This window comes from Temnothorax nylanderi, unplaced genomic scaffold (assembly GCF_030848795.1).
Source record: "Temnothorax nylanderi isolate EJ_2023f unplaced genomic scaffold, tnyl_v1.0 TNYL_tig0065_pilon, whole genome shotgun sequence".
NCBI lineage: Eukaryota > Metazoa > Arthropoda > Insecta > Hymenoptera > Formicidae > Temnothorax > Temnothorax nylanderi.
Genome location: NW_027249127.1, coordinates 514846 through 541067, shown reverse-complemented (window position 1 = coordinate 541067; position 26222 = coordinate 514846). Strand labels below are relative to the sequence as shown.

The 26222-nt window shown below is 33.5% G+C and overlaps 3 protein-coding genes across 12 annotated transcripts; 1 reads left to right on the top strand and 2 right to left on the bottom strand.

Moving 5' to 3' along the window:
* The first annotated feature begins 276 nt into the window (after positions 1–276).
* LOC139773642 (uncharacterized) lies at positions 277–13553 on the top strand. The gene is made up of 43 exons (XM_071708213.1): positions 277–674; positions 835–1017; positions 1091–1284; positions 1389–1404; positions 1795–1874; positions 2072–2255; positions 2526–2735; positions 2939–3079; positions 4335–4382; positions 4453–4494; positions 4609–4728; positions 4868–5014; positions 5123–5173; positions 5256–5393; positions 5472–5567; positions 5701–5832; positions 5917–6027; positions 6124–6219; positions 6326–6466; positions 6754–6786; positions 6865–6948; positions 7093–7185; positions 7256–7414; positions 7496–7588; positions 7669–7728; positions 7911–8000; positions 8075–8218; positions 8404–8499; positions 8776–8838; positions 8916–9011; positions 9549–9632; positions 9730–9873; positions 10313–10360; positions 10436–10586; positions 10658–10887; positions 11180–11428; positions 11527–11607; positions 11691–11828; positions 11929–12117; positions 12193–12339; positions 12511–12758; positions 12871–13063; positions 13141–13553. The coding sequence occupies exons 1-43, from the start codon at positions 456–458 to the stop codon at positions 13345–13347; spliced, it is 5469 nt and encodes a 1822-aa protein (XP_071564314.1). The 5' UTR covers positions 277–455; the 3' UTR covers positions 13348–13553.
* Positions 13554–14863: 1310 nt separating this feature from the next.
* On the bottom strand, positions 14864–22459 carry Rab5 (RAS oncogene family member Rab5). 10 transcript variants are annotated; one of them, XR_011718387.1, is made up of 7 exons: positions 21430–22430; positions 18728–18896; positions 18492–18643; positions 18159–18375; positions 17683–17807; positions 17162–17257; positions 14864–15551 (listed from the first exon to the last, which is right to left on the bottom strand). XR_011718387.1 is itself a non-coding variant. In XM_071708214.1 (7 exons), the coding sequence occupies exons 3-6, from the start codon at positions 18888–18890 to the stop codon at positions 17695–17697; spliced, it is 645 nt and encodes a 214-aa protein (XP_071564315.1). In that variant the 5' UTR covers positions 18891–18896; positions 21430–22020; positions 22221–22430; the 3' UTR covers positions 14864–15551; positions 17683–17694. The 10 variants fall into 10 exon arrangements, 8 of the variants coding, with proteins under 8 accessions (XP_071564315.1, XP_071564316.1, XP_071564320.1 ...); XM_071708214.1 differs by lacking the exon at positions 17162–17257 and having other exon boundaries at positions 21430–22020; positions 22221–22430; XM_071708215.1 differs by lacking the exon at positions 17162–17257 and having other exon boundaries at positions 21430–22020; positions 22225–22430.
* A 1414-nt stretch (positions 22460–23873) lies between these two features.
* LOC139773641 (uncharacterized) lies at positions 23874–25992 on the bottom strand. Its single transcript, XM_071708212.1, has 4 exons — positions 25759–25992; positions 25500–25668; positions 25184–25394; positions 23874–25081 (listed from the first exon to the last, which is right to left on the bottom strand). Exons 1-4 carry the CDS (start codon positions 25860–25862, stop codon positions 24786–24788), a joined length of 780 nt encoding a protein of 259 aa, XP_071564313.1. The 5' UTR covers positions 25863–25992; the 3' UTR covers positions 23874–24785.
* Between the last annotated feature and the right edge of the window lie 230 nt (positions 25993–26222).

Sequence of the window (26222 nt, the reverse complement as noted above, 5' to 3'; positions counted from 1 at the left end):
GTTTAAGCCAATGAAACTGCTACTTTTCTGTAAGAGCTGCAAGTTGATTGGCTTAAATCGAAACTTGGACACAGTTCTTGCATCGTGGACACCGGGCTTAAAGCCCGGTGTCCACGATGCTAGAACTGCGTCCGAGTTTCGGTTTAAGCCAATCAACTAGCAGCTCTTACAGAAAAGCAGCAGTTTCATTGGCTTAAACCGAAACTCGGACGCAGTTCTAGCATCGTGGACACAAGGCTTAAGACCGTGGGTAGGGGCTTCCGTAGGATAGGATCCCCCTTTTCGTCCCCGCTCCGCGACGGGCGCGACGTCGCGCGACGCGCGACCGCTAAAATGGCGAGATACTCGAGATAGTGTGTTGACATCTGCTCGAAGCGGTTTCTCTCTCTCGGAAAACCAGGTGTAGGGAGATCTTGAAATCCGTCGTCAATCGGTGATAACACTCGCGAGAAGCGATGCACTCGGTCAGCGCCAGCTTGCCGAGCTCCACGGACGTGAGTGACGGCCCGGCGTTGGTTAAGCGGGATCAGGACTGTCGAGCGGCCGACGTCGGCACCGACGGGCCGTGCGGCGAAACCGAGGGCCTACGTATCCTCGATGAGTTCCGCAACCTGTACGAGAGTCGCATCGAGAAGATCGATCGGGAATCTGACGGCGATCCCGACCGAGTCTTCGTAAGCGACCAGCTTTGTTTGCGTTTATTATCAATTTCGTGCGGTTTCGCTCGATTCTGTCTGTATACTTTCTGCGTACAGTCTTTAAATGTTTGAAATTACTGCTTAATAACTATTATTACATTCGCATTTGATGCATTATCAAAAGATTACTTTGCAGTTGAAGTTACAAGTGATGAGCGACTGGATTAAGGATTTGGGGGAGCAAAATGCGATGTTGGTGCATACGGTGCAAGATTTAGAGCAGGCTGCGTGTAGTAGAGTTAAGCTGTTAGAGGAGAAACTAAACCAATCGTCGCAGATAGTCATGGATAATTTAGCTAGAGGCGATCCTATGGAAAAGGCAAGAGAAATTATTTACCTTTTGCCTTAGTAATCTTATGATAAAATCAAATTGTAATGTCTCTATATTATAGACTTTAAATACTCTTTCGAATCGCGTCAGTCAGCTGGAAAAGGATGAGGAGTATCTGCAACAAAAAATAGAGTATCTGCAAAGCGACATTAGGGGATTGTTGGAGGTGATTCGTCGTGCGCGCCGGCAGAATGTTTGGAGTCTCGAGGGTATCACATTCTTTGAGATTCAGCCTGAGGATATCCCAGTTCAAGAGTAAGTCTACCATATTATCGATTAATGCGTTAACATATCTTTTGTATTCTTATATTCTTGCATTGTGAAGCATATAATGACGAAATTTTTTTTTACTATTACAGCTGTATTTGTGATCAGGTAAATATGTGCGTGAATCCAGCCAAAAAGCTCAGATTTGTTCTAGATATAGAGCACGGCAAATTTCAGAGAATTATGTGTTAAGCAAAAGCATGTGATACTATACCATGTATTCGCCACGTACAAGCCAGAAAGTTTTTTTGTAGCTCCCTACACCTTTATTATATCAAATTATTATATACATATATGCATAACAAGCCAGAAAGTTTTTTTGTAGCTCCCTACACCTTTATTAAATTAAATTATTATTATATACATATATGCATACATAGTGTTGAATAAACTGCCTGTAGTCTCATTTTATAGAGTACTATGTTTTTGAGAAATCTTCATTTATTAAGTATAATAATATTTCGATATTACATTCAATTATATATCTTTATATATCAGGTGCAGACAGATACTGACCATATAAAATTATTGAATCTGCAAATAGAACAACTTCAGGAAAATGAGAGAAAAATGATCAGGTAAGATATGTACAAAATCTTAATATTGTTATTACTTTTTAAATATTTATGATAGACAGTTATCATTTCGGTTTCAAATCTTTGTATCATATTTGTACAAACAGAAATATAATTCTATTTTTATTCTATCTATGTATTATTTTTTTTTCACGTTTTTATATATGTTTATATATGCATGGACAAACACATTTTTTCAGATGTCAATTGGAATTGGAAGGAAAAGTAACGGATCTTACGACAGAGTTATCAGTAAAGGACGATACTATAAAAAAATATGTTTCTAGACTTCAGTGCTTTTGTGAAAAGCTCAAAGAACATGCTAAACAAGCGAATCAAGTTATTAGTCATCCACTGACATTCGCTTCTGATCAAGATTGCAATGTAAGTACGTTTTTCATAATTATTGTACAGATGGAAACTTATTTTAATGAATTTTGGATTGGTTTTTGGGTACTGATTCCTATAGATTTAATTTAGAGGCAATCATGTTGTAGCATATATAAAAATAGCAATTACTTTGGTACATTGTAATAATTGTTTTTGTTGTTATCTATAACGTGCCCTGAGCTTTACATTTTGTAAGCAAGATCAAATTTAGCTCACCAACATTGGAAATGAAGAGAGTATTTTAAAATCTATGTTGCTGTTCAGATTATCTTAACACCTGACATTCTGGAAAGTGTACTAGATGCGAAAGATAGAGAAAACAAGAGCCTACATCGACAACTCCAGGACGTTGAATCCAAGCTTATGGTGTCTACTTACGAAAACAATGTCGACACAATTAACCTACAGCTGCAACTGGAAGAGAAATGTAAAAAAGTACAACAACTGGAGGACAAAGTGGCTCGCCTCGAAAAAGTTAGTTTATTATATTAAAAAATAACTATTATGTATAAATCATGTTATTAATACAAGTTTATTTTTATATGTACATTACATATATAAATATTTATACATGTACATTTAATCTATATCTAATTATTTTGATCCTATCAATTATACATATATAATATATATGTATATAATCTGTTATGTTTATGAATATATTTTATTGTTTTCAGGAAGCTGTAGAAACAAAGGATACACTGACGGCGGAGATCGTGGCTTTGGAAAAACAAAATTATCATGCCAATATTGGCAATCTTTTAAAGGATGACTTGATTAAAGAAATGCGCAAAGGACTAAAGCAAACGACCTTAGAGGTACAACACATACTTGTAAAATTTTTAATTGCAAGCTTACAATTTTCTACATTTGTAGAAGACCCTACCCTCCTTCCGTCCTCGCAAGTATAATTCTAACGATCGTATCGCTACTATCACTAAGATGAAATCATCCCATGAATCTCCTGAGCAATTTCCAGTATCGAACCTCCTACATATATCCACACAGCGAAAGAACGATTTTGCATTTTTGCACGACGATTCTGGAATCCTATTAAACTGTGGCAAACGAAGTTTATCAACGATTAATGCGAAGTTTCAAAGTAGATTGCATAATCTACAAAGCCGATCTCGACCTTGCATAAATATTCAAGCTGGTCGACATAAATACATAAAGAATATTGATAGAAAAATTCTGCAGACTGCTAGAAAATTGTCACCTCCGTGTAAAGATAACGATCTACAAGATTGAGTTGTGACAGACACTTACGTTTGTTCTACTGCAACACGCGTTCAAGACCAATGATTCAGTTGTGAAATAAAATGAAATGTAGTTATATATAAATCACTGCATTAAGGAATTTTACAAAGTTAAATATTTTTTAACGAAAATAGTCATTTTTTGATAAATATTTTAGAATTAAATGTGTGTAGCAAGGTAAATATTAATTTTTATACTGATTCGATTATCATTTCCTTTTTAACATCTGTATGAAATGAGATTCAATAATGAAATAAATCAGACAGATCTTTTCAAATCTGTGTATTATTACACATTTAGATTTTAATGAATTTATACATTTACAAATTGATATGCAATTTATGATCAGTGAATTTTATATATTATTAATGTGTTTAAAATATTTTAATAAATTTGTATTCTACACAATGTCTGTGAAAAACAAGGATATGTACATCAACATGATTGCCTCGCTTACAGAATTAACATAGTAAATTTGAATTAAACTTTTGTACTTTTATATATTGATACACTTGTGACAAATATACACTTAACGACAAAAATTAAGAAATAAGACAATAAGAAAGTAAATTATTAAATATATTTTATTTGCGAGTGTACATGATATCTGCACTCATAAAATTTAAGAAATATGTTTCTAATTTTATGAAATACATCTCTTGACTTAGCACAACTCACTACACAAATTTAACAATTGCTTTATTTCTTTATTTTTGTCGATAAATATGAGTTTAATAATATATATAATAATTTTATTTATGTGTATATCACTGTTTTACCAATATATATCTATTCTTTCTAAATTTGTTGCAGGATACGTCTTCTCGAAAAGTTCGCATTGATACGAATAATTCTCTGGAGGTCAGTCAAATTAAATATAAACATATATAACGCAATGTCATATTAAAATAATGATATTTTATTTCCTTAGAAATGTCCTCTGCCTTCAATAGATACTCTACATTCTAAAAAGGTTTGCACAATATTGTGTATTATGTTTTGATATATTTAAAGAAGTATATTTTCATTTATATACATGCATATCCTGAACATTTATTATCATACTATTTAAATTAATTTTTTTTAGGATGAATTTGTATCACTCCTGAATAGTACAAAAGCACACGTGCAGAAAGAATGTGAAATTTTATCGGATTTGAAACTCGAACTCGAGAAGTTTGTAAATAAATTGACCAAAGATAACGAGGTAAAAACGTCATTTCCTAGGATTATAAATTATAACAAAGTAAAAGTGAACATTGTTACAGAATGTTATTCGTTACTATTTTGAATTAATCTATTATAGCAAAAAATAGATTATTTTTATAAAACAATATATTTTCTAGATGGGTGATTGTATTATATCTAATAATTGCACAAATAAAAACGAACTTTGTGCAAGTGGCATGTCGGACAAGCTGATCGATTGTATTGAAATTATTACTAAAATGTATCTAGAAAGAGAAAAGGAAGTTATTGTTTTTGATTGTATGGTATGTATATGATGTACAAATGAAATTTGTTTTGTTTGTTGATTATTTTATGAGGATCATCGCACTACTAGCTTTATTTTAATCACGTTATACTTTCTTTTCCTGTAGGTAAAGAAAGAAGAAAGTCGTTGCGTATGTGGTGATTCCAAAAATATAAAAGTAAGATTACGTACTTTAATATTTATTTTATTTTTATCGTGTGTTATACTAGAAAATTAATTAATCTTTTTCCTTCTTCCAGGCAAACGTAAATAGTGTACGGCAATTCAAGTTGATGGAGGAATTTAGAGTATGCACTGTAGAAGCTCAAGCAGCAACAGAAGATATTCGTGAGGAAATAAGCACTGTTATTTCGACATTTAATTCACGACACCAAAATGTATGTCTAGATCAAGAGATAGGCGCATAAATGTTCGTGATCAAATTAGCGATTAATGCTGATTTACTGTATTTTCAGTATGAAGATTTAAACGAGATGGTTACTAATGCACAAAGTTATTTGGCGAAAACGCGAGAAGGACTAATAGAAGCTATCAACAGACTAGAATTACAAGTAATATTTATATATTAAAACACATGTTACTTTCATATATGATATCATCATTGAAATAAAATTCTTCTTGAAGTTAGAGTATCAATTGATTACAGTTTTATCGTGCAATTGAAAAATATATTTTTATTATCAGGAGGAGGAGAGACTAAGGCACAGCGAAAGAATCGTGAATGGCAATCTTAAACTGAAGGATATAAAAAATGAAATTAATCATGTTCAATCAGAATTGTCTCGTTGCGTTAATGGTATGCAGGGGAATGTACAGGTTCGGAATATTTATTAAATAACTATTTTAAATTACTTTATCGATCGATTCGTCAACAAATATGAAGTGTGAAATGAATTTTAGGAATATAACGAATCTGAATATACAAAAGCGTGCGTCAACAGTGATTTACTAACTGTGGTAATGGAAGAAGTTGAACAAATATCGACTAATTTGCAATTATTTCAAACTCAGGTCAGTTTTGAAAAAAAATTAGAAGAAAAATAGTTTCTGTATGAGCTTAACCACATATCGTATAAACTTACATGTTATATAAATATCGTCTTTTAGGGTGGTTGTATGACGTCAATACTAAAAGGATTAAGAAGTCAGTTATGCACTGTAGATAGTTCTTTAAAGGAATTACAGAAAAAAGCTGGTGAAGTGGTAAGTGTCTTGAAAAGGTATATATCTAGAAAAATAAATAATATCTATTATATAATATAAATAATATGTCTTTAATATATTTCCAATTGAACGATTTTCTACGCAGCTGTTAAACAACGAAATCGCACAAACAACGTTCTGTGAAAGAGAAATCAGGTTGGCCAAATTCGAAGAAGAAGTCGATTGTGCACATACAAAAATGCAAGACGTATTGGAAACGTTTCTTTCCACAAAACAGGAAGAAAAGGTTATTGTTTGTAATTTTTATATGTATTAGATTGTTCAAAGAAACTTTAATTTTATTAGTATTCTTTTTTGGAAAAAATAAAATTTTCTTAAATGTATTAAAATCAGTTTTTTTTTATATTTTAAATAGCTTTTCAAAATGCTTTGAATTTCGTTTATGTTTAAAACTAAATTCTTTATTGACATAAGATAAAATACTTTTTTATATAATAAAAAAAACAAGTCTTGCATCAAGTATAAATAAATAATATACAGATTAAAATAATTAACTTAAATATTATTTTACAGGAGCAGTTTTCTCACTACACTTATGATAATCAGGTATTAAAACAAGTTATAATTATTAGATGTTTTTTTTTAATTCATGGTGTATCTATATCTACGCATTATGTTTTACAGGAAGTAAACGACATAATAAAAGCAAAAGAAGATTTACATAAACTAAGAAAGGAATACGATGATCTAAAACTTGACATGATCCAGGTAATCAAATGACTTTTTAAATTTACTTTTTATCAGAAAAAAGCTATATCTAACAAATAAGTTGTAACGTATTATGTAATAACCCATGCAAATTATTTGTTGATTAACTTATATGCAATATATATATTATGTATATGTTTGTAGCAAACGTGTCAAATGAAATATGATGAGAGACTAAATAAGTGGAGAAATCGTATAACTGATTTAGAAGACCAAGTCAGAATGTTGCAACATGAGGTAAATATTATTTAGTTAAATAGAAAATCTTATTTTCAATTGTGAGTTATACAATGTTGTTCTGTAACAGGCAAAATGCAAACAAGAAGCAATTAATTTTTTAAAGAATAATATTCAATCTATGGAGAAGGAGCTGATTGCTGCACGAACAAAGGCAGAAAATTATAGACAGTGTCACAGCAAAGATAGTATGGAACTGAAAAAGAAAATAATAGAATTAGAAAATATTGTAAGCATCAGCTTTCTTTTTTATACATATATCTAAAATCATCATTAAGATAGATACTAACATCATAATTCCGGGTTTTAGATCAAAGCACAAAAGGAAGTGGAGAATGATCTTAGGAAAAACTTAAACAATGTAGCGAATATTAAGAAATCTGCAGAAATCCCAAATGCTTACGTAAGTAACCATTTTTTAATTATATAGGTACATATTTGCACATTTTTTTCCTTATTAAAATTTTCATTTTTATTACAAAGCATACGGAGTGCGGCACAGAAGCAATGCTTTTACGTTGCGATTATCCATCTAAACATGAGGTAACTATTGCAACTTATTGCAACTATTGCAAACGTTATATAAAACATATATAAAATATATATAAAATTTAATGCGTATTTGTTTACGTATATTGATGCACAAATTTTGTAATAATAGAAAATGCATCTACTCGTCAATTCTTTATAAGATGATAATATCTTTTGTACTTTTATTATTCCAGAATTTATCTCACTTATTCAAAACCGTGCAAGATGCTGTGCAATCTGCAAAAATGGCGGTTCAAAACTTTGAGAGTGAACTTAAAAAATTGGTTTGTATCTGTTTCTTATTATCATATTAATATCAGGCAATATTAAAGAGACTGTTATGAATATCTATTTACAGATACATGAAGAATCTCTCTCCTCTGTCTCGGCAAAATCTGCTGTGACACTGACCGATTCGTTAGGAAAATGTAGGGAAAAGCTTGATACTTGCTCTCACGAATTGAGCAAACTTAAAAATGCCGTATATTCTAAAGAAAAACTTGTAAGTGATGTTTATTGTTATGTGGCAAAATTTATATGAATTCAATGATATAAGATACGACGTATATAAATATTTCTATTTTATTTCTGAATAAAATTAAATCTTTTCTCGTGGTTGGATACATAAATATATAGGAAAGCATTGCATATGATTGAATGTAAATTAAAGAACCAAAATTATTTTAGTTAGAAAACATGGAGGAAATCGTGCGGATACAACGGAACTCGTTAGCAATGAGTCAAACAGAAGTAAAAGATCTGCATCAAAAGCTGCAAGAAAAGGTAAATTGAGTAGTGTATATTTTAAGCGATAAGTAGAAGAGTTGTTATGATAGCAGCTTTTGGATTGAAGATATAATGTCGTACATTTTTAAATTGATAGCTTTAAATTATTGTACCGTGACTATCTTATCGTGATTATTTACGCTTTTTCAATGCTTTTTGTGCATGAACGAACGACACATTATTTAAATGCAAGCACAGAGATTCTACCTACTTGTCAAGCATGAAATTTTGAGGTATGTATGGTATTAAAATATAAAAGAAATCTTCTTACAGGTAGATAAACAAGGCCTTACTATCGCACAATATGAGAGAGAGAAGAACGAATTGCTGAAGCAGGTTTGTCCTTTTTTTCGCCCTCGTGTATGCTTAGCTGTGATAAGATTTATTTTCTAACGTTGTGCGGTGCGTTGCAGAATGAACTTCAGATACAAACTATCGGGCACTTACAAAATGCCGTTGTTGAAGCTAAACGAAATTTGGATCAAATGGCTCATAAAACGATGAGTGATGTGAGTGAGCTGAGGCCAGCGATATCGTCTTCGGCCTTTAATCATAGAAACGTGCATGATGTTTAATGATTTAAATATGAATTATAAATAGTTTAAATTGGCATATAGCTTTCGCGCCAACATGTATTTATTACAATTGTAAATATTGTTGATATATATAAGTGCTTATTAAAGATTGATTCTCGAATATGCGGACCATTATATTTCTCTTTGCCTTTAATTTACATTTACATTGTGACATTGCGAATGTGAGGAATATGAGTGCCATGCATGACGTGTGCTTTGTTTAACTAAAAAACTAAATTTAAAACTTTCGCGATACTATATTTGAATATCGCGTCAACGAAATGACACGAGATTGTGGCATGTACAAGCGTAACATGCTGTCTGGATTAACAAGTGCCCTGGATGATCAAGTTGTAGCTGTTGCATTTTGCAGTTAACAAAACTGCATGAACTACGATCGTGCGTGAGTGTCCTCTGCTTCTAAATTTAAAAACGGATTGTACGGTAAATGTATTGTAAGTATTTTTACAGCTTTGCAAGAAGGATGAAACTATACGTCAACTAACGATGTGCATCGATGAGACGCAGGATCAATATAACGAATGTTTTACACAGGTGAATCGAAATTATTCATATCAACCAGAATTATTACTCGATTGATTAGCTAACATCTTTTTAATCTTATTGTTAATTTGTATTTTTATACGCAAAGGCAACTAATCAAGACATGTTATTGGACCTGCAACGAGATGCTATTGAAAGTCTGCATAAAAAAATTCGTTGTCTGGAATATAATAAACGTTTAATCACTACCGCGCTACACGCAATGTATTATTCAATTTTAAGCGGAATACAGGTATAGTATATAGACTTTATTTTTAATGGTGTATTGATTTTATAATCTACATTTTTATAATAATCGAAATAATGAGATGACTTGTGTATTTTCAATAAAGAAACGAGCATATCGAATAAATGTTATGTTTTCTAAAGTAGTTTATTTTAAATTATTTTAAAAAGTATAGTATATATGGAGGGGTAAAAACCACAGTGGTGTAAGTTAAATTTTTAAAAATATTTTCTCTTGTGCATAGATGCAATCTGTACAATATATAAATTGCATCTATGCACACGAGAAAATATTTTTAAAAATTTGACTTACACCACTGTGGTTTTTACCCCTTCATATATGAGACGTATTTATGTATACATGCTTACCATATTAATTTGATATAATATTCAAAGAATTGAAAAGAATCTTTTATGGAAGTAACTTTATCTAAATTTTTTCACAGGAACGAATACGCGATCATGTAAAAGATTTCCGGGAACTAAAATGGAAGGTATACTGGAAATATTTATATTCTACAATGACATTTCTACTTTCTGTATATATATCTGAATGTATTTTGTTACAGATGGACAGTTTTATGCAGACGAAGAATTACTCCGAAAGCCAAAACAGATCATGCGCGATATATCTTGAAGACAAAAACTGTGATACTCGAGATTTGGAATACTATTCAAACAGCATCACGTGTGGAATATCATATGTGGAAGGACGCTCAGGTAATTTAATTTAATTTAATTTAATTTAATTAAAATAATTAAAATTATAGTTAATTAAAATAATATTTTAGATAAAGAAGCAGAAATTGAGAACATCGTTCAGATACAGCAATTAAAAGCAGAATTGCAAAAGATGAAAGATACCGAGAGCGGTTTAAAATGCGAAAATCAGCAGCTTAAAATCAATTTACAGCATCACATATCAGAGACTGATAATCTAATGAAGAAACTACAGCGTATTAAGCAGAAGGAAACTGAATACGAGGAGCTTTTGTTGAAACTAGAAAATGGGAAGAAAGAGGTGATCGTGTTTAAACTCTCCGTTCTTACACTAGTTTTGTGTTATTTTTAAATTATCTTACTTCTTTATAAAATGTCCCTAACCACACATACAATAATAACAATGTCAAGTAAAAATGTAAAAAGTTTTGTTAACAATTTATATATTTCATAATTAAAATTTATACAAATATTAATAACATTTACTAGATCTTAATCAGTGACAATGAATATTACATATCTATTTTTTATATCAAAATGTTATACATATCTATTTTTCAAAGCAACTGAATTGATCAATAAAAAATTTACAGATCAATACTTTAAACGATCGAATTATTAGTAACGAAGAAATTATTAAACATCAATCTCACGAACTTGAGGTACTTCGGAAAAGATTGCTCGCAAATGACCAACAGACAGAGGAAAATTTATCCGAATTGAATGTATCAGAGCACGAGATGCTGACTATTCTGTGTGATCGAATGTGTTCTTTGAAAATTCTATTGCAAGAGAAATCGAATAACATGGTTAAATTGCAAGCAGATTACGAATTGCTTAAGGTATATGTAGATAATTGTATCAATTGTATCATTTAATAGGTACATAATAGAATAGAAAATGATTTAGATATCTATTGAAATATTAATCACGTTTGCAGAATGAAAATTATATATTAAAAAGTCAGAATGATATTATTGAAACTCAAACCAAAGAAGATATCTTACAGTTGAAGGAAAGGGTAATGTATATATAATAGTTTTATATTTTTGTTGAAAAAAACAAATGTTTTTCTGTGTCTTATTTTGTCTGAAACTTATTTAGCTCAAAGAGACACGCATAAAATTGCGCCAAACAGAAGACAGTTATCAACAAATGACTGAAAACTTCAATAAAGTTCAAAAACAGTTAATATCTGCAACAGAACGAGAAGCTGACTCGCAAGAATCGTTGACGATTATGGTAATTCGTTATTATGAAACAGATTTTACTGTGTTAACAAAAAATATATATGTATAAATATATATAAATTATTTATCAAAATCGTATTTATCTCATTTAGGAAAAAGATTATCGTTCCAAGATTGTGGAAGTAGAAGATGAAGCCGTTTATCTTCGTAATTTAGTGGGCAAACTAAGCGAGGAATTGGAAGAGACCAAAAGAACACTCGCATCGAAAGATATTGAACTTTGTCAAGCGCAAGATAAATGCAAGGATCACACCGATCATTTGGATATCGTACGTCAAGATGTATGTTTACATATTATCCAATAATTTTATATTGAAGTAAATGGGTAAAATAAATCTTCGTTTTAATATTTCTAGCTTAAGAAAAAGGAAGAAGAATTGACGAAGGCCGAAAATGTAAACCGTGACTTGATTCAACAGTTGCAGGAATACATGGAAAACAATTACCATCTCGACCAACAAAAAATTTCACTCGAACGAAATAATTCTACGTACATAATTGAGGTATGACACTCTTTTCTATCTCTCGAACAAGGGATATTAATTTGAATATCTCCTTCATTTTCTTTATCACACTATGCATAACCATAATCAGTAAATATAATTTTTCTCATTCTAATTATATATATTTATTATCCATTACAACTCCTAATTTCGAGCTATTATGTTTATTAGTTGCAAAACATGCGCAAATCCTTGCTCGAGTTAAAAAAGGAATGTCACTTAAAGGACCGATCTCTAACACACATGTCAGCTGATTTAACTGAAACAGCTATGAGTAGATCAGAACTCTGCAAAGAATCTCAATATATACTTTCATGCATCCGTGATTGTATGGAGCAACAGAAAAAATACAATGAAACCCTGACAAAAAATTTAGAAAATAAACAACAGCTTCTAATGCAGCTTGTATTCGAGAAAAAGTAAGTACATAATATATTTAATAATTCGAAATATGCATTTTGTTATGATCTAAAATCAAGAGTGCTTCTTATTCTATATGCATTTATTCATTTGAATAAAACTTATTTTTAGAGCTCTATTAATTAAAATCAGGAAGATGAAACAAACTAATTTATTGGCGCAGAAACTGAAAAGAACGCATAAATTAACTGCTAGAGGTTCTAGAAAAGTACATACAAATGGTTATATATCATCGTCAATTACAGCGTATCAGACCGCGGACACAGATCGAATTTCGAATTTGAACTATACAGATTTACGCAAGGTTAGTGATTATTAAAAACAAAAAGAAAATCTCAGCATTGATTGATATTTAATTGCTTTATGTTTGCAATTCCTTAGAAATATTTAATGAAGCCAATCAAAACCGGTCGACGTACATCAACATGTGGCAATTCATGGTGGTTTCCCAAGATGGAACACTTAATAAATGAGGTCCGAAAAAATAATCGGTGGTGGCATGAAAATTTTAAGAACGAAACCGAATCCGACACTTCATTGGAAGAAAACCGCGATTACGGTTATCAATCCTCTTCTACAAGCAAATGAAGGAGAACAGGGGATTCATCTTGATGAAGACTGAAGAAAACAGTGTGAAAGTTTGACGTTTGAGTATGGAACGTAGAAATTTGTAACGCGATTTACATTAGCCCGTGCTGCATCTTCTTTTATGTAAATGTAATTTTGTACTATATAATATATACATATATAATTAAATGTATCCTTTTTTTTAAATAAATAAACATATCGTGTGACGCGTGCGAGCACATCATTGTTCATTCACTTTCATTAAATCGCATAACGATACAATAATGAGTCATACAAACGAGATGCAATAATACGAGATTTTCCAAATATATTTTACGAAAAAATTCAAGTACCATTTCAGCTTGATCTGGTGTAAATATTTCTGCGCATTTTGGTGGATCCTAAAATTTCCGAACGTGGAAGATAAATACACTCGATATAAAATTAATACATGTACTTAAAAATGCTCAATTAAAATAATTACCATGACAGTACATTGAAGAACGCGTTCAAAAAAATATTTATACGTTTCTTCAGCTGTGTTCCAATAGTTTGCAAGATAAAAATTATGAGTTGAAAGTATTAGTTTCATAACTGTCGCAATTTGTTGGTCACTGAATAGATTCTCTCTAAAAAATAAAAAGTGGCACTGTGTCTCTCCAAATAAGAAGCTATTATGTAAATTGCATATGAAAAAAAAACATTATGTTGATTGCAACATAAATACGTGATTTTCATCGATTTGCGAAGCAAAGATATATTTCATTTAATTAAGAATATAAGATAAACATTAAATATTTTACTTAAAAAACCTAAAAGTTTGCCATAGAAGTTTCACAAGTATCTCTTTGTTTTCCTCCTTCTGTGATATATTAGATAAAATCTTTTCTTCTGAAAAAATAGCGCATCTTTATCGTATATATTTTAAAAACGTAGTATGAATGCAACAAATTATAATAAACATCTATTGTTTGTCAATTAATAAATTAACCAAAGTTCAAATTTACCAAGAAATAGCGAAATTGATTTTCGATCTCTTTGCTTTCTCATGTAAGTTACATCTTCAGACGTTATCAATTTAAAAGATAAACTACGTTGGCTTTGCCACGGTACATTGTCGAATTTCCAAGGTCCGTCATAATTTATATTACTTTCCAACTCAGGCGCGGAATGTAAAATTCTCGTATTATTCGGCATGGTGTATTCGGATAGAAACTTTTGTATTTTATATCTATTGTCGCATTCGTTTTATCAGACTCGCGATTACACGCGTCATTCATTTCTGTAACATATTCCAGTATTTCATAATAGATGATTAATGTAGATAACATGTTAGTAACATATCTACTGAACATAGAAGCATATTAATATTTATGTGATACACGAAGGTCACCAAATAAATATATAAATAAATCCTCGTAACAAAAGATCTAATATATTTAAAACAAAAAGCAATAAACTGTCTAATTCTCTGTATAAATCTACGTTGTCTACAGAGTTCCGGTTCGAATAAATAGGCAATTATCAAGAGCCGTCGTAATATTCACAAGTTTATTCTTTTTGCCGTGTAATCATTTATAATTCATTATGAGTTGTCAATAAAATTAATATACAATATATTTTAGAGCAAGAAATTGTTATACGTGTTACAAACTAAGAAAGGAAATACATAGTAATAGCAGCAGGAATAGCCTCTCCTATCTTACAAGATCTCCGCGTGCCAAAAATTCATTAGACGTTGCATATTTCATTTTAAATGTACTGTTATTTTATCAGTATTTACGGTAATATTAATTACGGTGTTGTATTTTTATTAATTATTATTATTATTATTTATTATCATTAGTATTTATATACTTATTACATATATAAATCATATTTACCTATATGATTTATAATATATATATATATATATATATATATACATATATAATGCGTATTTATATATATTTATATATTTATAACGAACACCTCCCATTACACTACTAGAATTACAAATGGGAGCTTTCTTTTACCACCTCTTAATAGATCTGATACTCAAAATAGATGATATATCGTCGATTACATTGAGACGCAGACTCTTAGTCAATCACTCAAGCAAATGTTTGCGAATGTCCCACACTGTTCACTTCCCATTCTGTATTTTTCCCCTGTTGTGTGTCTTCTTCTCAAATTCATCGTAGCACACTCGTGGTGTACCTATCTTTGTAGATTATAGTACATATCTGTAATCAGAAATAGATAGCGCGTCTACTGCAATATTATTCTAAATACGTATAAACGCAAGTTTAATTAATAATAATTAGAAGCAATATCGAGCAATTTAATTAGGTAATTAAACTTAATTAAAAGTTTTACAGGTCAGCTGTACAAAATTATGTCGATAACGATGCGTTGAGATATAAATTCTCTCGGATAATTAACGTTTACTTGCAACTTACCTAATTTAATCAAGATTCTCTGAGAAATAAATAAATTTCCCCCGTAGAAATAAAATCTACGTAATAAATAATCGTTTAAATAGCGTATATAATCGTTGTTAATTACTTTGAAGTGTAATGCAAAGTATATAGCTTACGAACGTATATAAAGATCGTCTTTTCCATTACATGTATGTAAATGATAAGGAAAATGAGTCACAATGTATGATTCCATAATGTACTGTATTACAACTGTTGAATATCTACAATGCACAAGACTGTAACTACTGTAAAACATTTTATTTGCTTGGTGAATATTAAAAACCTCTCTATACAGGAATAATCGAACCTACCTGTGATTTTTAACAGAAACATATCTAGATAGTCGTATATTATAGCGGAAATAAAAATAAATATATATTTAGGATACAACAATATTAGAGATTGAAGAGAAGGATTGCACCCTGAGAATTTTCTTTTTTTTTTCGTAACAATTTTAAACAGTTTTACCTATTATTATTACAAAATAATATTTCAGATATACAATCCAATGATACGAATCATTGCACAGGAAATAGGAGCATTATCGTAAATTACAAGAAAACATTTTTACAAGCTTGCACAATGAATATCATGCACATGTATTCTTGTAGCACCTTTATCAGTCAGAAATTAGTGTCCTCCGAAGAAGAAAAGGAAACTTTACAAATTTATAATATCTATAAACATATAGAGTGTCATGTAAACACTACAATGTGCCTAAGGGATATCTAGTGCCTTACATTAGACAACTTCTCTTTTCACAAAATTTTGAATAGTGCACTTAAATTAATCACGGATGAATATACAATAAAACGAGGAAACTAATAAAAAAGTATTATGCTTTTAGACGTTGTATCACATAGATTACAATTTTTATGCGCAAATAAAGACTCTGACTTTAATAAAGCTGTCATTGTAATGTAAATGCTATATTTAAATCTAGTAGAAATACATTAAAAGAATATTAAAGATTTGCTATTAAAGAATCGATTAATAGCAGTACCGTATAATATCCTTCAATGTGACTATTCAATAAAATAATAGAAGATTTTTTGGCTAAAGAATTATTTTAAGAGTATATGGGATCATTATATATTATATATGTTTGTATTGAAGTTTGTATGTATTGAACGGTTTGAACAAATATATACTGCAATAATGCTAAAAGAAAAGTTCTCTGAGAAATAAGTATAGATACATTATTAACATGGAAACATCATAAAATTTAGAATCGTTTTCTTCACATACACATTTTGTGTAAACCACTTTTTAATTACAAGAAACTGTCAATGGTAGCTAAATATTATACAGCAATATTAGTTACATTTATATCCTGCATATTATATATTTGATGGTCATATATTGGATCTTACTTTCAATCCGCGCTCTTTATCTTCTTGTTTATTTCCAGCCTTTATTTATCTACTGTTCCAGTAAATATAAAGAAGGCGAGAGAAGAGAATTATGCGCTATAAAAAATATCATAAACATAACAAGAAATATAATATACTCTATGAAACTGCATGACTACTCAGTTACCCCCATATTATTGATACTAATACAAAAATTTGCTAAAAACATTTTAAAGTGCAAATGTCTACTCTACACAATATCAAATTGATATATTTCCCGTTTTCCCATTCTCTTCTTTTGATCGCACTTTCGTTTCATTATATATTCTAATATTATAAAAATATGTGAACATGTTGTTACACCGAACGTGTGTTTGATTCGTAACATATTCATTAGGCATATCAAATATTTGCTGGTTTCTCTCATCAGTGGAATAACGTCTCTCATCAATTCAATTAATATTAAAGATGTTATATATATATATATATATATATTCAAATAATGTAAAAATATAGATACGAATATATTGTGAGACACATACGGATTTAGATAATCACTTGCAGCAATTGCCGGTTGCTGCCTTTTGCCCATCTGACTCGACTAGTCGACGACTTTGACCACTCGTACTTGCACTTCCTGATTGTTCGTTTTTAGGAAGCTTTTTAGCTGTAAAAATAATATTATCTCGTTGTAGCCAAATTGTATTAAAGTATTTTAAAACTTCTCAAAAACAGCTTTTTTTGTTAATTATCAGCAGATATAAAGTTGTAGTAACCATGCATTTTGATTAGAGTGATAACGCGTAATACGAGATGGGATAACATTTCTGATTGTGTACTTATTATCAAATAAAACAAAATTTAAACAGTTTAAAGTTGAACTAATAATACATATTTATATAACTTGAAAATACCAACGTTACGTTTATAGTTTAATTTTTATGCAGTTATCAGTGACAATGTAATCTGTGATAATTAAATGTCAACAGGAAAGAAACAAAGGTATAGCACAACTCACCAATTGCAAGGAATATGTCGTTGACATTCATTGCCGTCTTAGCAGATGTTTCCATGAAAAGAAGGCCATTTTCATCCGCATACGTTTGAGCCTCATCATATTCGACGACTCTCTTATTTGCCAAATCTGCCTTGTTTCCAGCTAATGCTATTACTATGCTCGGACTGGCTTGGCGCTGCAATTCCTTTACCCATGTTTGGGCACGTGAGAATGTATCCTAGTAAAATAACAAGAACACGTATCAATTAGTTCTACATTAGTTGATTTAATCTTTGTTACGAATATTCTTTTCCTTTATTTAACATTCACACGGACCACTGACAAACTATCTACCTGATTTGTTATGTCGTACACGACAATGGCTGCCTGTGCACCACGATAATACATCGGTGCAAGACTGTGATAACGTTCTTGCCCCGCGGTATCCCAGATTTCAAATTTTACAGTTGTGTCATCCAAACATACGGTTTGTGTTAGAAATGCAGCTGGAAATAATGATATATTTTTGTGACAGTGACAATACAATAAAAAAATGTGATATTAAAGCAATTGCAGATAAATATTCTTACCACCAATTGTACTCTCCTGATACTCGTGGAACTGTCCTTTGACAAACCTTAAGACAAGGCTCGATTTCCCGACTGCCGATTCACCGAGTAAAACTAGTTTAAACTGACAAATTTTTCCTTGTGTCGATCCATTCGGCCTCTGGGCCGTACCCCGATTCGCCATGATCACCTAGAAAGAAAATTAATTTTTCAATTCTTGATCAATCTCGCAATTTTACTGGCTGTTAACAATATCGCTGGCTATATTGTTAACCATAGGATACATTTATGGGATTAAATTGAGAAGCAGTCTTCTGTTTCACAAGTTTTGCACATAGATTGCACATATGATAACATCTTCTTTCAGTCTACTTTCTACTACATTTAAGTATTACAAAAAAAACCAGAAATATAAGTAGAATGGAAGGACTAAAATATATTGGAAGATTAATACATTATTCTAGTGATGCAGTGCTTCAATAGAAGTTTCTTAAGAGTATTTAGCAAAAATGTATTCTATAACTAAATACTTAAATAAAAACAAATATTTTGTAAGATTTTTAGATTGTACACATTTTTATATATATAATCTGACACAAAAATTTAATATCAGCAATATTAAGGATTTAATATAACTCCTGAATACAAAACAAAAATTATTTCTAATGCTCACGTCAAAGAAACTTTATACAAAGAAGTAACGCATTACAATATATTATACGTTTCTTTCCAGTTGTCGTCGCACAATGCAAAAAGCTCAATTCGACAGATAACTGTCTTTGTACTGGCGCTTTGTACCTTGACAGATAAGATCTCGCTTCAGGCGCACACACACAGGAATTAATTACAATATTTTTTTTTAGATCACCTGTGGAGCCTACGTTTTTAGATCACCTGTGGAGCCTACGTACTTAACGGAACTCCAAATAACAAGTACAACAGGAGACACAGACACGACAGAGACTTTAATCGCACAACCGAAAGCGACAGTTATAATTAAAGAACAATCGCGAGAGAAACGTGCGCGAGAGGCAGAGGATCATTTTAAGAGCAAGATATTTTCAATGAAACACGAATGCACCAGAGCAGATAAGATAAGAATGTCCAGAAAAACACAGATATATTGCGGGGTGAAAACGAGTATTATTGGGAATAATAAAAAGAATCGCGTCCAAGACGAGGACGAGTGCGCGCATGGGGCACCGGCATGGGTAATCACCGTCGGTGGAGGCGAGAGGCGAGTGTCGAATGAATCACTAGCGCGGTCCGCCTACCGGAGTTAATCGAATAAAACCCCGCGGCCCGCACGCGGGATCGCGACCGAGAATCAACGGATTACTTATGCGTGCACCGTGTGATAATAAGTCAAAGGTAGCAATAAGCTTATCTCTCCCCCCCCCCCTCTGGCGAGGGGGACGGAGGCGAGGAAGGAAAACCAGAATCTCGCGAGCTCTCTTTAACCCATTAGAGGATCCTGTTAATTGTATTATCCAATTAGTCTCGGCGCTAACGTCGTCGAATACGTCCTCCGGCATTATTATTTTTTTCTCCTCTCTTTCCTTCCGCCGGCGGGAAAGGCTCGTGCGAAAGGAGAGCGAATGTACACGGTGGAGGGAGGGGCCGAGGAGGAGGGAGCGCGATGCACCCAGGCTCAGAGACTTTTACTCGGAGCGCGATCACGAGATCCGAGAGATACGTGCAACGCTCGTGAAAAGGGCCACCGACGAGGGCAGCTCCGCTCTAGCGCGCGGCCCTATATGTACCGTCGTCGCCTGCCCTGTTCGCCTCCTCGCCGCCGCGGCATCCGTCGCCGAAAGGAAAAACCCGTCGGAATGCGATCAGCTACGTCACCGACATTTCCGTAACCTTGAGCAGTCGGGGTGTTTATCGTAAAATTACGAGAAACCGTTAAAACGATGCATCGACGTAGCACACGAAGGGGAATGAAGAAAGACAGAACAGTCTTGTCACGTATATATACACTTGCTGTATGTGTGTCTCGTACGTGTGCGTGTGTGCGCGCAAGCGCCAAGCGTCGTGTGCGTGCGCGCGCGCGTGTATGTGTGCAAATAGGAGGGAGAGACAGACGGAGATGGACGATGTGAGATAGCGGAAAAAGATCGTGGGGGGGAAAAGAGAGCGAGCGAGCGAGCGAGCGAGAAGAGAACAGAGAGAGAGAGAGAGAGAGAGAGAGAGAGAGAGAGAGAGAGAGAGAGAGAGAGAGAGAGAGAGAGAGAGAGAGAGAGAGAGAAAAAGAGACAGAGGCAAATAAAGGGAACGGGAATGAATGCGCCACGATTGTCACTGCCCTGAGGTAACTTGTCGCCGCCCGTCGAAACGTCAGCGACATCCGAAATATCGCCTGTCCCCGCTTCCGGGGAAGAAACTGGAGCTCTCTCCTCGTTCACGGAAGCGCGCTGCCCCCCCCCCCCTGGCGCGCGAGGAGCAACGGAGGGAAGCGCGATCGGGTGACCCGCGCGCTCGCCGTCTCCTCGCCTCCCTCGTCCGGATGTATGTACCAGCCAGTGTATCCTCCGGTATAAACATCCTCCTGCCACCACCTCCCGTCCGCGTCGTTCCGCTACTTCGACGGGGGTTTAATTTAGGGCTCCTCATCTCTCGCTCGCTCGCTCGCCCGCTAATAAACGTGCGCGCGCACGCTTGCGGAATGACGGACACCTGCCAAGAGTTGAAATCATGAGTCTCGAGAGTTTATGTTTAACCTGTTTTGCGTTGTCGAGGGGCACGCCGTTAGATAGGTACGCCGCGCTGTGCTAGCTGCTTCTCGGGGCGACGACGTCGGCGACGTCGGCGACGACGACGGCGACGGCGGCGGCGACGACCAGGCGCAACGCCGCGCGACCGATGATGGATCTCAACGTCGACTCGCTGCCGGAGTCGCGGAAACGTCAGGCACGATCAGCACTCGCCACCGATAGATCGGCCCGTCGTCGACCGTGCATAGATCGCGCAATCTACGTAGAACCTGCACATTTATGACAACACCCGGATGGCACGCGAGTGCTCCACCACCGGAGAGGCTCGCTCCTCTCTCGCAGTCTCTCGCACCACGGTCCGTCCCACCGGAACAGTCTCCGACTCTCCGCGTTCGCACTCCGGATCTCCTCTCCTCGCTCTCCCCCGCTACAACCGTGCTCGCCTGCCCGCTCGCACTGCGAAACGCGATACCGCCGTGGAACGACGTTCCGTTTCGTCTTTTTTTTCTTCCCCCGTGGGAGGTGCGTGTCGCCGCCCGGCCGCGTCACACTTCCACGATTCGCACCCCGGATCCGTTCGTTTCTCCTTCTCGTAACCTACATCGACGAGTAGTCTCGGAACTTTGACACTCCGATGGGAGAGGGAGAGACAGAAGAAAGAGCGAATGTGTGTGTATGTGTGAGAAAGAGAGAGAGAGAGAGAGAGAGAGAGAGAGAGAGAGAGAGAGAGAGAGAGAGAAAGAGAGATAAAGAATGAGAGGGGAAAAGAGAGAGAGAGAGAGAGAAAAGGAGATTACCGACACGCGCGATGCATACGGTGCTGCGTCACTTTTCGCCGTTCGTTCCGCTTCGGGTTCCCGAGGATCGCGCGAACGCAAGCGATTCACCCGTCGGATCGTCTCGCCAAGTCCGCGGCAAACGGAACGCGAGGTCTCAGCGGATACGCCTCTCGTACGGCTCCCACCCGACTCGGTTTTCTCTCTCCGCCGAATTCACCGAGAGCATATACGTACCGACCACTACGAACAAGTAGGAAGCAGTGCGAACCCCGACGGCGTATCGCGCCAGAATTTCGACGCGCTGTCGTCGCGGCGCCATCTGGCGTCGCGATCCGGCACTCGGCCTTACAAGAGTTGACGAGAGTCTCATTGGAAACGCGAATTAATGTCCATTTCTACCAACCTTTGACTATTGGCGATTTGGCGTGACTCTGGTAGTCTTAGACTCTGACACTCTTAGAAGAGTGAGTTTAATCGGAGGATCAAGTTAATCAGAGACTGTGTATACTGTGCCTAAGACATTACTTAAGACGGTCTTGAAATAAGATCTATGAATACCGGCCATAGGCCATATGACATTTATCGTAAAAAAAAATTTTTTTTTAAGTAGCAGAATCATAATGCAATTAAAATAGCTTACGAATACTCAGGATTTTCGGACAACGTCCATTCGAAAGTACCAGTCCGATCACTGAAGTCAAGTAACGCTGGGCGCGGTTAGATGGGTGACCGCTTGGGAACACCGCGTGATGTCGTCAATTTTTTATTTTTTGCTCCAAGCTAGAAAGGAATCCTATGAAAGGATGAACTATACATCGACGAGATACTATTAAAGATCGTTGACTCTGAGAAAATTTTTATTACTGTCAATAGTGTCCCGAATCCTGGAGACAATTAGACAGTATCGATATTTTCTGCAGCTATATCGACATAAATTTTTCAATTACCAATGTACATAATTAAAAATTAACTTATAATGCAGTATTTAATTCTTTATTTATTATTATATATGTATACACATATTTTAATAATATAAAATATCTTGCAAAGTATTCACTTTTCGATGACTTTACCTTGATATTTTTACACATAGAATAATAACAGCAAGCGAATAATAATTTTTACATTTGCAATTTTGCAAAATTGAATGCGTCTACAAAATGCAATCAAATTTAAAAAATATATATATATTTTTTTTTACAACAATCGATTTCTTTTATCATTCAATGTATAGAAGTATCAAGATAAAGCTATCAAAAAGTGAATACTTTACAAGATATTTTATATTTTGTACTAAAAATATCATGACAAAAAATTTAAAATATCTCAGAAAAATCTTAACAAAAAAGAGCTTTCTTATAATGTTTTGAAAACGTCTTGACGAGATCTACAACTTTTATGTCAAGGAAAAAATTAAGTTCCATTTAAGAAATTAATCGCTTTTAAAATATCTAAAAAAACGACATCCACGACATGACTCACATTGGATTCATGTATCCCCTTCAAACCAAACAACTTTTGTCTGAAACGTTTTTCCATATCTTCTATATTTTTCAAGATATTTGCCTGTGACATTTAAAATGGGACACCCTGTATATTACCGCGAATATATTTTTTTTTCAATTCATACAAATGCCGTACATGAATGTATGTAAATGAGTAATCTATAGATAAAGTCACACACACATCGAAGATTTATTTATTTCATCAGAAATATTGGAAATTTATATATTTTGCTTACAATTTTATTTTCAGCTTTATTACTTAGCTTGGGCATAATTTTTAGAACGTCAGAAAAAATTAACAATGGTTTTATAGATATTGATTTTATACCTGTAAGAAATAGAAAATAAACTTCATGCATATTGTGTGTTGCAACTGTAAACTAGACAATACTGCTTTTTATCGTTTAAGAGCTCACAGAGATCAGTGTAAATAATAATATATTTTATATATATATATATATATATATATATATATATTTCTATATTAATATCATGCATCTTTTATGTCACTGTACAGTTAATAAGTGAATTAAAATTGAAAATGTATCTAATCTAATCTACCGTCTGTTCTTTTTCGAAGAACTTCCTGAACTAGCCTAATGACAGTGACTTGCACTAATGCAATAAGTTAGAGTGAGATAAGTTATGATGCAAACAATCATAAAAGTTAAGGCTTTGTTTGCTAAGATAATACGATCACATGCAATATTTTCCTTCAAATCAACCGCTAAATTTTGAAATTTATACTTTAAATATTCTCAAAATTGCTATTTCATTAAATATTAAAGAGTCAATTAATTAAATGACATATAAATGGTTTTTTGGACGTTTGGTAATAAAGTTTAACTTTTCTAAACTAATACCAGGTTTTCTATTAACAGTTCTATACCAAGAAATAATTTTTGCATGTGGTAAGCATTTATTGTAATGATCACGAACATATGCATAAGCACGTGGAAAACAATAATAAAGAGTTAATGCAAACGAACATATTTCCGGCGTATACTGTTTGGATACACAGTCATCGTTTGGATTCAGTCATCGCCTAATAAATCACTTAATAATCTCATCGATTGGATCATTTAACATTATTTTTCAATGTGCCCAAAATGCTTTTGAGCATGTCCACTTGATCTTTATATCGACGTATTTTTTGTCGTGCAGTTCGCATTTTTCTCGTATGTTCTGCTTGCAAGAATTTAATTCTTCTTCTCAACCGAAACATTTCTGGAGAATAATAGATTAGTTCAGGTGATACCATCGTTTCTTTGTCCACTTTAACTATTTGCTTTGGTAATGGACGTTTCTCGGATAAATTGGTAAGATCCTTAGTAACCATTGTTGCTTTATCAACTTTAGATGTTGAAGATTGTGCTAAAATAATAATAAATAATAGTTATATCGGATTCAAAATATTGAAATTATCAGTATTTCTCTCAAGATAAATATAATGTGTCAATTAATAATTATTTTTACATGGAGAAGTATTCGCCATTGTTGATGATGACCAAAAATCGATTTCTTCGGCATTTTCTATTTTTATTGGCATTAATAAATGATCTATTTTTGATGAATTATCTACTTTTTGTGATACTGTTTTAACAGGATTTTCATCATTAACAGGTGGTTTTGCCACAATAAAATGTGAAATAGGTACTGTAGATATCTGGTGTATTATGAGTCTTTTCTGAAATAAGAAATATATCCATGAATAAATAAAAAAAATTAACATTATAGTATAAAACATCTGCTCTACGTCGTGAGAAATAAAAAAATCAATTGTTATTTATACACTGGGCAATGCATTTGGCCTAAGTCGGTTTATGAAAGAACTTCTGTCAAAGTCTTTCTCTTCAAAGTGATCAGAGCAAATGCGAGCTGTATCTGGGACAGTTGATGATGGGATGGTTGGTCCCAAAATATCTAACCACTCTTTGCGAGTTGCAGGATTTTTGGGAAAACTAAAAAAAAAAGACAATATTTATAACAACTTATACTCTGAAAATAGAATATATAATATTATTATAAATATGACAAACAATTTTCGATACCTGTGAAACGAAACTTTTAATTTATTTCCGATATTATATATTCTCTTTCTCGCATTTTGACCGTCCGATCTGTTTCTGCAAGTCTGTATAAAGCACTGCACCATTTTTCACAATCACAAAAAGAGTATTTGTTAATATAATAAAAACTTTATTGCTTCTTTCGGATATAACCACACTTTGTAAATGTTTACTATCGATACTGCTGCTGCTGCTGCTGCCTGCTGCTGGCTGCATGGCATATCTGCATCACTGCGCTTGCGCCAAATAGCCAAATAGTAGCCAATCAAAAGTAGGCACAGTTTATCTCATCTCCTCGTCCACTTGTATATTTATATTTTAAATTTTTAAAACGAGATAAAATTTACAAAAGTGAACGGATTTACTAGATTTCGACAAATAAAATCGTAGATACTCTAGTAGATATTTTGAATTTCTTCAATTTTATAATTTTTACCGATGATCGT

Excerpts from the sequence above, each read along its gene's own strand:
- Rab5 (XM_071708219.1), bottom strand. The coding sequence starts at position 18,890 with ATGGCGAATCGGGGTACGGCCCAGAGGCCGAATGGATCGACACAAGGA. Across the intron at positions 18,644-18,727 it reads TCAGGAGAGTACAATTGGTG|CTGCATTTCTAACACAAACC; the intron begins GTAAGAATATTT and ends CATTATTTCCAG. Across the intron at positions 18,376-18,491 it reads TGTACGACATAACAAATCAG|GATACATTCTCACGTGCCCA; the intron begins GTAGATAGTTTG and ends TTATTTTACTAG.
- LOC139773641 (XM_071708212.1), bottom strand. The coding sequence starts at position 25,862 with ATGGTGCAGTGCTTTATACAGACTTGCAGAAACAGATCGGACGGTCAA. Across the intron at positions 25,669-25,758 it reads TTAAAAGTTTCGTTTCACAG|TTTTCCCAAAAATCCTGCAA; the intron begins GTATCGAAAATT and ends TTTTTTTTTTAG. Across the intron at positions 25,395-25,499 it reads GGCCAAATGCATTGCCCAGT|AAAAGACTCATAATACACCA; the intron begins GTATAAATAACA and ends TTCTTATTTCAG.
- LOC139773642 (XM_071708213.1), top strand. The coding sequence starts at position 456 with ATGCACTCGGTCAGCGCCAGCTTGCCGAGCTCCACGGACGTGAGTGAC. Across the intron at positions 10,587-10,657 it reads ATATGTGGAAGGACGCTCAG|ATAAAGAAGCAGAAATTGAG; the intron begins GTAATTTAATTT and ends ATAATATTTTAG. Across the intron at positions 12,340-12,510 it reads ATTCTACGTACATAATTGAG|TTGCAAAACATGCGCAAATC; the intron begins GTATGACACTCT and ends TATGTTTATTAG.